At 35.0% G+C, this 11,918-nt stretch overlaps 1 protein-coding gene across 1 annotated transcript; it reads right to left on the reverse strand.

The window, feature by feature from the left end:
- On the reverse strand, positions 1,718-11,634 carry LOC107630671 (leucine aminopeptidase 2, chloroplastic-like). Its single transcript, XM_016333873.1, has 5 exons — positions 11,572-11,634; positions 11,090-11,167; positions 10,730-10,790; positions 10,357-10,544; positions 1,718-2,212 (listed from the first exon to the last, which is right to left on the reverse strand). Exons 1-5 carry the CDS (start codon positions 11,617-11,619, stop codon positions 2,078-2,080), a joined length of 510 nt encoding a protein of 169 aa, XP_016189359.1. The 5' UTR covers positions 11,620-11,634; the 3' UTR covers positions 1,718-2,077.

Here is an 11,918-nt window from a genome sequence, read left to right on the forward strand (position 1 = left end):
ACATGAACCACTTAAGTTGACAAGAAAATTGAATTTTGCACAATACATTATCCTCACTTGGAGACAGATTTCAGCTGACAAATGTTGCTCATAATGATTTGTTTGTCCACAATTTTCAGAGGTCCATAAAGTATACTTCAATATCCCAATCCCAGAAATATAACTACAAGACATATTCATGGGGGGTTGTAGCTACAAGGACGAAAAGAGGTGCAGCCGGTGGGAATCCAGGTATAGAAAGAAGGCAAGTTTTAGTTATCCTCTTGTATAGGCGATTCTAGCATCCTTACGGTGTGAGGAAGCATAAACTCAGCAAATATGGGAAAATAAGAAGATGGATAGTACCCATAAATATTATTATTATTTTCTATTTTTATGGGCCCTTTTTTCTGTTGTTTATTTGGTTTGGTGTGAAAGAGAGGAAAAGAGAAGAGAAGAGAGAGGTTTGTGTGTGAAAGTTTGAAGTGCAAGTGCAAGTGCAAGTGAAAGGAGACTTAAACTAAACTGTAAGTGAAGTATATCTCACTAATCTAAGGAAGCAACATGGTCTAAGGTCTTACATAAGGAAGCTATTTCTGACTTTCTGTTCTCTTAGCTTTTGTTTTTTTTTTTTTTTTGTTCTGATTCTATTTTATTTAGTTTTGGTTCAGTCTTATTGATTCTAATTTGTAGTAACACTTGGTTAGCTTGTTCTTGATTCTATGGTTGAGTTGTTGATTCTGATTTTATTTTTTAATTCAGGACTTTTTGTTCTGTTTTGATTTAGGGTAATTTTGACTTAGAGTTGATTCTGTACTTTTTGTTTACTCAATGATAATACAAGGAAGGAGAAGGTGAAAGAGATACCTAAGACTAATCATTCGTAAATGATACTTATTTAAAAAGAATAATGAACTAACCACTAGACTAACCCAAATTAGTTCTCTTCACTTTTATTAATGTTCCATAAAATGGCGTCCACTATGCCATGATTTCCCACTTTGTAGAAAATATAACAGCAAGATTAGAAAAAGCTTCATTTGGAAATTTTCATTTAGTGTGAATTTTCTTAAAAATTATTATGGATCGAATACTTGTGTTGAATCTATAGTAACGCCTATCTTATTAATTCCAGTTCTATTGTGATAATAATCCTTACTTGATATAATCAAATGAATTTTCATATAAAGTAAATTCATTTTTGGGTTCATAAAGCTTAATTAGGTGATAATATGTATAGGTATTTTTCTTATCTAAATAATTACCCTTATAGGTTCTTTGTTGGGGATCAAAAATTAAAAGGGAGAGAAAAAGAAAATTAGAGAGCTAACTACAAGATTTCATCTAATATTACTAGGGTGAGATATACTTATTAAATCTTAATGGTTTGTCCATTTTATTGTAAAAGAACTTGCTTGTATTTAGATTTGTGAAGTTATAATTTTTTAAAAATTTATTAAATTTCTTAATTTTGTGAAATAATAATGAATTAATGATGCATTAGCAAGTTTTAACCTTCATTGTTAGTTCAATTTTAAAGGCTTAAAAAAAAGGTGTTGTTACTTTGTTAGTATACCGAAATTGGAAAATTTTAAGAAAAATGTAAAAGACATTAAATAAACAAAAAAACCCTAAGAGTATTCCCTTTTTTCCTTTATTTATCTTTCCTTTATTTTATTTTATTTTATATATTTTTTTCAATCAAATACAGTATAGGGCAAGGGATTCAGTCTAAGTCTAATGACACAGTAAAGTTACTTCCCTTATTTCAAAGTAATGCACATGGTGCTATTTATGGCATATGCATAATGCACCAATTTCACTTAAGGACACTAATGGAGATGTAAGAATCACAAATCGTCGGTAGGTAAAACAAAACAAAACTGCCAAGAGACTAATGGAATTCTGAACTAAGTCAAAAATAGAAAAATATTTGAATACAGTGAAATATGCCTCCTCCTCTGACCCCCTTTTACATCTCCCCTAAACTTATTCATAAAATCAAACCCATTGAACCAAGAACACCACAAGATGCATTTATCTTATCCTCTCTGATTCACTCACCATATAACAAGATTTGGAGATATCAATTATCAGTTCACTTTTGAGAAGCATTTTTCAAAACCCACTCTACTAAAGTAGCAACACCAAATCCTGTTGCTGAGCATTTCTTCTTGTTCCATACCGGACTGGACAAGTCGATATGCATCCATTGAACCTTTTCATTAACAAACTGCAAAATAGCAGTTGTTGGTAGCAATTTCCCAATAAGTTTATGGAGTAATATTAAGAGAATGACAAGATTATATATAATTAGTGATAAACCCCATTTGTAGGATTTATCTTGTATTGATTCTAGGGGATTTTATGACCTTTTACCCACATTTATTCAATGAAATAGCATGGTTTTACAACTTCTCCCTTAACTGTGCTTAAGAGTGAAAACATGCTTTTTAGGCCCTTAATTGTTTAATCTTAATTTACCTTGATTCCATTAGATGTCTTGATATGTTTGTTAAGTGATTTCGGGCTTAGGAGGCAAAGATTGGATCAAGGAAATGAAGGAAAAGCATGTAAAAGAGGAGAACTCATGAAGAAATGAAGGAATCGCAAAAGCTATCAAACCGACCTCTTTGCACTTAATCGACCATAACTTGAGCCACAGAAATCCAAATGATGTGGTTTTAGTTGCGTTGGAAAGCTAACATCTGGAGCTTCAAAATGATATAAGATTTGCTATAGTTGCATCACGTTTAGGGGGGCACGCACCGATTTGCACGTCAATCATTAAAAGCAAATTAGTGGCCAGCTAATTCTAAAGCCTTGTGGGCCCAATCCAACTCATTTCTGATGCAATTTAACCCAAGGATTGAAGAGGGATGAGACATCTAGTCATTAGTTTAGTTTTATTTTAGTTTTCACATGCTTTAGTTAGTTTCTAGGGAGAGAAGCTCTCTCTTCTCTCTAGAATTAGGAGTAGGTTAGATCTAGATTAGGAACTCTTAGATCTAGTTTAATTTCATGCTTTGATTTACTTTTCTCTTTGCAATTCTTCTTCTTCTACCTTTCCTCTCTTTAGTTTAGTATTTAATTCATGTAATTCTCTACTTTTATGTTGATACACTTTTGTTCTTCTATCTTTCTTTCAATGCAATTTATGATTCATGTTCCTTTATTGTTGATTTGATTTGTTGTTGTTTAATTCCTTGCAATTGAGTAGTGTAGATTTACTTTCCTTGCTATTTTACTATGTTTTTCTTTTATGCCTTCCAAGTGTTTGATGAAATGCTTGGTTGGATTTTAGTGTAGATTTACATTCCTTGCAATTTTACTATGCTTTCCTTTTATGCATTCTAAGTGTTTGATAAAATGCTTAGTTGGATTTTAGAGTAGAATTTTATGTTCTTGGCTTGGGAAGGTAACTTAGGAACTCTTGAGTTACTAATGTCCAAGTGATTGACGGTTGGGAGCCATTAAGTCTAGATCTCACTAATTGATTTGGTGTAGAACTAGGACTTATGGACTTGGATTGACATAGCTCACTTGACTTTCCTTTACTATTAGTTAGGGGATGACTTAGTGGGGTTGGTCCTTGCCAATTCTCATGTTGTGGTTAGTGATTAGGATAGAGATCCTTGACCACCAACCTTTACCAAGACCTCTTTAATTGTTAGTTTATTTTCATTTCCATTTACTTTTCATGCCTCTTATCAAAAACCCCAAAACATACTCCATAACCAATAACAAGACACTTTATTATAATTCCTAGGGAGAACGACTCGAGGTTTAATACTTCGGTTTATAATTTTAGGGGTTTGTACTAGTGACAAACAAATTTTTGTACGAAAAGATTATTGTTGGTTTAGAAACTATATTGCAACAAGAATTTATTGGGAATTCTAAACCATCAAAAGTCCAATCATCAAAATGGCGCCGTTGCCGGGGATTGCAATGGTGTTGTATTATTGGTTATTGTATATATGTGAATATTGTAAATAGATTGATTTTTGGATTGCTTGTTAGCTTTTGGTAGTTGTAGGACTTTGTTTCCTTTATTTGTTATTAGCTTTTATTTTCTCTTGCTATCATGAATTCTCACCTTCGCTATGAGTTTAGTTCTAATTGTGTTGTAGGAAATGAGAGCTACAATGAAAAAATGCATCAAGGATGGAACAATCAAAGGTGGGAGGAGCCATATGCATATGATCAATCCTCTTGGCAACAACCTCCACCAAAGCACTATGAAGAAGAGTCATTCTATGATGCATATCAATCCAATGGCTATGGTGAATCTCCTTGTTACTTTCAAGAACCACCACCATATGCCTATGAATCATATCCTCAACATGAACCTCAACCACACTCACAAGCCTCCTTTCACCAAACACATCCATATGACCCTAACCCATATCCATCCTACCAACCACCTTTTGAACCATATGAGCCATACATGGAACCACCATTCCAATATCAATACTTCCAAGAACCACCTCAATATACACCACCATATCCTTACCAAGAAGAACTACCTTCCTATCATGAACCCCTTCTCCAAGACAATGAACCCTCCTATCCACCCCAATCCTCAATGGATGAAACCTTTGGCCTTATACTTCAAGGGCAAGGAGAGATGCAAAGGAAGACACTAGAATTTGTGGCTACCTTGACCAAGGTAGTAATCATTTTAACCTCCTAATGCTTGAGCACTCAAAGCACTCCCATGGTCACATGTGGAGAATCAATTGAAGAACAAAGCATGAAGGAGAGATTGGAAACTCCAGTGGAGAATAAAGAATGCCACTTTGTGTTAGAATAATTGGAGGAGCCTATGATCATTGAAGAAGAGGAAGAAGTGGTTGAAGACTTAGGAGATGCGGAACCTCCTTGGGAACCTAGAGTCGAAGAGAATCTCTCCAAGGCGATTGAATTTGATGTTGAGGAGGAGAGTGCACAACTGCCAAAATAATTATTGAATGAAGACTTGGAGGGAATGAAGCAAGGATTGAGTTCCATTGGTGATGAGGATCATGCATCCAACCTTCTTAGTGGTGAATCCTTTGAATTTGATGAACCTTCTCCCAATGAGATGGAAAGCAATGTGGAGGTAGATTTCTCTCAACCTCCTATTTATGATTTGAGTGACGGAGAAGAGGTAGATGAAATTGATGAACAAAGGGTTGAAATTGAAGAAAGTTGTCAAGAGGTGGAGGTAGTCAAAGAAGAACATAAGGGAGTAGAGCTTGCAAGGACATTGGAGATACCTCTCCCCAAGCCACCACCATCTATTCTTCCATTCAAGTGGGTAAATTCCTTATACCTAAGCTTTATTATTCCCCTTGAATTTGGTTTGCTTGAGACGGATGGTTAACTTAGATATATTTGTGGCTTTAAGAGCAAAAGGGAGATGATTAGTGGTTGGCAAGGTAAATCAAAGTTCATGATGGTTGCATGCCCAAAGCTTAATAGCAAGGGTTGGTGTAGAACTAGATTGCTTGGGTCTAGGATGATGTTTGTTCACTTTATTGAGAGTTCACCTTGTTTACCACCCCCATGGAATAATGATAATCAACTTGAAGATGGGTGTGGAAACAAGATATGGGATCCCGGAATACATGAGGATCAACTTTGGGAGCCCATGGTTTGTGAAGAACTCCATCAAAGCTTGGAAAAATTGAAGAATGGAGCTTATTGGAAATGCAAGCATTGGTGGATGTTCGAAGATGGCTTCAAGCACAAGCCACCTTGAGAGGAGCTCCCCATAAGTCCAACTTAAGGACAATAAACAAAAGTGCTAGGTGGGAGACACCCCACCATGGTAAATTCTTTTTATTTTCTCTTTTTGTACATATTGGTAATTAGTTTAAATTTATATTTTTGGTTGATTTGTTGAGTATAATTGGTAGTTTAGTATGTTAAATAAGCTTTTATGGTGTTTTGGTAGCTATTTAGAGGTTTGGAATGCTTAGATTGGTGCAAAAATATAGAAAAAAAAATAGAGCACCATCCGCGCGTACGTGCACTGCGCGCGTACGCGTGCCTCAAGCATTTTCGCCTACCCACGCAGACGCGCCATGTACGCGTACGCGTGGATTGAGAATTCCACCCCCAAGCCAAAAACTCGAGAGTTGTGCGAACGTTGCGCGCGCATTGTGCCTTTCGCACAAACCAACTCGCGCGTACGCGCACATGACGCGTACGCGTCACTCTTGAAATAAGCCATCGACACAAACGCGCTATGTACGCGTACGCGTCGCGTCCATTGCACCACCATCTGCGCGCGCGTACGCACGGATGTCCTTCCTTCACTACACTTCTTTTCTTCTCCTCTTTCCATTTCTTTCCTTCTCCTTTCTTCTTCCATTCTTCTACCCCTCATCCAACACTCCCAAACACCATTGATAACCATTTATTTTAGTTAACTAATTAGTTAGTTAACTAATTAGTTAGTTAATTAATTAATTAGTTAGTTAGTTAGTTGATTAGTTAGTTTTTATTTCATTTTCTCTTTTTTTGTAAGTGTTGGATTGTTATTCTTGTTTACCATTAATTGCTGCTGAGTATTAAAATGGGATGTTATCTTAACATCATTATGTTTATAATCTTTGTTGGATTCTATTGTTGAGGTTATATTTTGCTACTTGGTTTTGAGTTTTTCATGCTTACCTTTTAAGAATACCAAGTGATGAGAATTGCCTTTGAGCTTGTAACTCTTCTTGAATTGCATGATTTGGCCACCATGTGATTTGAACCCTATGCTTTGATTATGCAATCTCTTGACATTGGATGGTGTGCATTTACCTTAATGCATTGTGCTTCATGATTATATGCATCCATATGTTATGGCTTGAATGCTCTCATGCTTTTTTAATGCTTGTTTTACCTTACAAGTTTACTTAAAGCATCTCAAGCACACTAGGATAAGTGAAGTGCATGCTTCTTTTGTGACATCGCTTTTTATGCTAATGTGTGTTCTAAAAGGCGCCTAATTTAGAATTCACACTAACTTTCATTAATGTCACACTAATCCACTCACTCCATTCTAGTGGTTTTTACCTCGTTCCAGCAATGTATGCTTCCTTGCTTTTGTATCTTCTCATCTTATGGTGTTATTCTTTACTTTTCATGATTGATGCACCGCATGCAAAAATGGAAGCAGAAGAAAAAACACGCAGCAACCGGTTGATCTACCAACTGAAGGTAGCAACTTGGAAAGTCGCCGTACCCCTTGCTCATCTTTGAGTGCACCGAGGACGGTGCAAACTTTTAAGTATGGGGAGGTCGTCCGACCGGTCGGCGATTTTGGATGACAAATTTCTAATTCCAACACTTTTGCATTTCATTTTAGGTCTTTTAGGATTTTTGTTTCATTTTCTTATTTTTTCATATATATATATATATATATATATATATATATATAGAGTGAAAACTTTTCATAGAACTTGCTTGAATTATATACATATTGTGGAATATGGTTTTGAGCTAAGAATACAAACAAGTGAGATTTGAGCCTAATGACGTGGTTACATCTTATAACCACTTATTTTTCCTTCTTGTGTGCATTATTCTCTTTCTATGATTGTAATCTTTGATTTGTTTGATTCTTTATGTCCATTATTTTGTGTAGACGTGCATTTATATGATTGAGGCCATCATTTCATGTAGCTCACTTACCCAAATAGCCTTACCTTTTATCTTCCATTGTTAGCCAATTTGAGCCTACGATTAACCATTTTGTTCTTAATTTAGTACATTACAAGCCTAAAGCGAAAAACAATAAATGTCCTTATTTAGATCTTTGATTAGCTTAGGCTAGTGTGTGTGTGTATCATTCAAGTGTGGGAGCCTTGGGACATTGGGTGAATAAAAGGGTGTTTTGTATTTCTATATTTGGGAATTAAGTACATACTCATGTATTGATAAAAATGTATAGACCTTATGCATTGATGTTCTTGTATATAGTTTGAAAAGAAAAAAAATGAGAAAAACAAAAGAAAAAGGAAAAGAAACAAAAAGAAAGAAAAGAAAAAGAAGAAAGAAATAGAAAAAGAAGGAAAAAGAGAAAGAAAGAAATAAAAAGGGGACAAAATGCCCCAAAGCAAAGCGAAGCTCAATAAAATCAATGCATATGAGTTGTGAAATGAAAAGAAAATGCATGAGTATGTTAAAAAGTGAAAAACGGGTAGTTAGGTTAGAACTTAATTGTATAGGATGTCATAGGTTAAGTGGGAAGTTTAAGCTTATCAAAGATTCAAATTTCAAGCTCACTTGACCAAATACATCCTACCTTAACCCTAGCCCCATTACAACCAATGAAAAGACCTCATGATGCTTGTATGCATGCATAAAATAAATGTTGATTGTTAGAAGAAAAACAAATCTTGAAAAGCATGATTAGGGGAGAATTGAGTGAATCAACCCTAAACACTTGAGCGAATAGAGTGCAAACACATCCGGTGAGGGTTTGATGCTCAATTACATGTTTTCACCTATGATCATCTCTTTTCATGCAAGTTTGTAAAAATATTTAATAACTCAATTCAATTGTGGATTAGACTTGCTAGTCCTTAGCCCTTGTGCATATATGCTTCTTGGGAATTGATTTATTTTGACCAAGAAATTGCATTCATGTAGATAGTTGCATATAGGTAGATTGCATTTAGTTAGACTTCATTAAATAAATGTTGATACCCCTTGTTTCTCTCTTGGTTTAAGCATGAGGACATGCTTTGTTTAAGTGTGGGGAAGTTGATAAACCCCATTTGTAGGGTTTATCTTGTATTGATTCTAGGGGATTTTATGACCTTTTACCCACATTTATTCAATGAAATAGCATGGTTTTACAACTTCTCCTTTAATTGTGCTTAAGAGTGAAAACATACTTTTTAGGCCCTTAATTGTTTAATCTTAATTCACCTTGATTCCATTAGATGCCTTGATATATTTGTTAAGTGATTTCGGGTTTAGGAGGCAAAGATTGGATAAAGGGAATGAAGGAAAAGCATGTAAAAGTGGAGAACTCATGAGGAAATGAAGGAATTGCAAAAGCCGTCAAGCCGACCTCTTTGCACTTAATCGACCATAATTTGAGCTACAGAGATCCAAATGATACGGTTTTAGTTGCGTTGGAAAGCTAACATCCGGGGATTCAAAATGATATAAGATTTGCCATAGTTGCATCACGTATAGAGGGGGCGCACATGCGCCGATTTGCACGTGAATCATTAAAAGCAAATTAGTGGCCAGCGAATTCTAAAGCCTTGTGGGTCCAATCCAACTCATTTCTGATGCTATTTAATCCAAGGATTAAAGAAGGATGAGACATCTAGTCATTAGTTTAGTTTTATTTTAGTTTTCACATGCTTTAGTTAGTTTCTAGAGAGAAGCTCTCTCTTCTCTCTAGAATTAGGAGTAGGTTAGATCTAGATTAGGAACTCCTAGATCTAGTTTAATTTCATGCTTTGATTTACTTTTCTCTTTGCAATTCTTCTTCTTATACCTTTTCTCTCTCTAGTTTAGTATTTAATTCATGTAATTCTCTACTTTTATGTTGATGCACTTTTGTTCTTCTATCTCTCTTTTAATGCAATTTATGATTCATGTTCCTTTATTGTTGATTTGATTTTTTGTTGTTTAATTCCTTGCAATTGAGTAGTGTAGATTTACTTTTCTTGCTATTTTACTATGTTTTCCTTTTATGCCTTCCAAGTGTTTGATGAAATGCTTGGTTGGATTTTAGTGTAGATTTACATTCCTTGCAATTTTACTATGCTTTTCTTTTATGCCTTCTAAGTCTTTGATAAAATGCTTAGTTGGATTTTAGAGTAGAATTTTATGTTCTTTGCTTGGGAAGGTAACTTAGGAACTCTTGAGTTACTAATGTCCAAGTGATTGACGGTTGGGAGCCATTAACTCTAGATCTCACTAATTGATTTGGTGTAGAACTAGGACTTATGGACTTGGATTGACATAGCTCACTTGACTTTCCTTTACTATTAGTTAGGGGATGACTTAGTGGGGTTGGTCCTTGCCAATTCTCATGTTGTGGTTAGTGATTAGGATAGAGATCCTTGACCACCAACCTTTGCCAAGACCTCTTTAGTTGTTAGTTTATTTTCATTTCCATTTACTTTTCATGCCTCTTATCAAAAACCCCAAAACATACTCTATAACCAATAACAAGACACTTCATTGTAATTCCTAGGGAGAACGACCCGAGGTTTAATACTTCAGTTTATAATTTTAGGGGTTTGTACTAGTGACAAACAAATTTTTGTATGAAAGGATTATTGTTGGTTTAGAAACTATATTGCAATGAGAATTTATTGTGAATTCTAAACTGTCAAAAGTCCAATCATCAATCAGACACATCATACATACCTGTTTTAGGAAAGGGGCGGCAGTAATAGCACCACCTTGTCGACCACCAGTGTTAACCATATCAGCGACTCCTGATTTTATTGACTCCCAGTAACTATCTTCTAATGGCATCCTCCATAGTTTCTCCCCACTCACCTCAGAGGCTTCAACAACTTCTTTTGCCAGCTCATCACTGGGTGTAAAAATACCTTCAAAAGCAACAGTTGAAATAGTATCAGATGAATTCTTGCCCCCAAATAACATGGCACTTTCAATGCCAACTAAAAATTTGACCTTTTTATGGTTTCCACTAGCAACTCTTGATATAGGATCAATAAGAAAATAAATCAAACCCATACATACACAATATAATAGTACTTTAGATCAAAGTTACCTACAATTGAGGGTCCAAGAGCAACCACACATGCCCCAGTTAAAGTTGCCAGGTCAACAATCTGAAGAATAGTTGATCAACCTGTTAGCACAATTCTAAAACCAAAGTATACACATACACTTCTTAAGGAATTGCAATTGCATACTCCAAATAATTGAGTATTTGAGCAACTGAGCTTACATACAAGTTAGAAAAAGCTTCTAATATTTTCTCTAACTCTTATTAGAGAAAATAATAAACAACCAAATCTACCAAACTGATGAATATTAAGCAGACCATCCAGTTGGGGCAATTAACCTAATCTGTATAAATCATGGGGAGATTATAGGGATAGAAAGAGGTAAATGCAGAGTTTCATACCTTCTCAACACCTTGGTTACAAGCATATACCAGAGCATCTGCCAATGTAAGCCTACCCTCCGTATCAGTGTTGTTAACCTACAAAAGAAATCCAACATCAAATTCTTAGTAAATGATCTCAAATGGTAATATTATAATAAAAAAATAATAAAAACTACTACACATGTTTAATTATATTGATCCTAGAGGCCAAAATCTCTAATCATTGATTTCCAGTTTTACACAAATATTTATTTGTACCAGATATTTCTACAATAGGTTTGCCATACGATAATTCAAGTGACAAATACATTGCATCCAAATATTAAAATTAAACATCCAAAAAGCACAAAAAATGTTCTCAATATAAGAAATATATGATTTCTGGAGGGAAAAGATGAGATGACTGCAATGTAATGGTTGAAACAGGATCAAAATATAACAAATGCTATGTTCCAATAATGTGTACAGTAAGTTGTGATTATAATCAAATAAACCCTTACCTCTATAGTCTTTCCATTTGAAGATGTGACAATGTCTCCAGGCCTCATACCTTATCCACTAATCCTATTCTCACAAGCTGCAACTACAAAATGAACCTGCATATACATGACTTTAAACTTGGGCATAGCATGAATTATTAATCATAATTAGCAATTGTACCACAAAATGCAGGACTTTTATTGAGTGCCATTCTTGATACATCATTCCTCTATCTCAATTCAACCATGAACCTATAAGTCTCCAACATAACTGATGCAAGCAAAACTGTCGGTTAAGAATTCCTTCTCAGTAAAGGAGAATTAACCTCGTTGCAAGTATAGTTCTCAACCAACAAGTAATGCTCGAT

This window comes from Arachis ipaensis, chromosome B03, assembly GCF_000816755.2.
Source record: "Arachis ipaensis cultivar K30076 chromosome B03, Araip1.1, whole genome shotgun sequence".
Taxonomy (NCBI): Eukaryota; Viridiplantae; Streptophyta; class Magnoliopsida; order Fabales; family Fabaceae; genus Arachis; species Arachis ipaensis.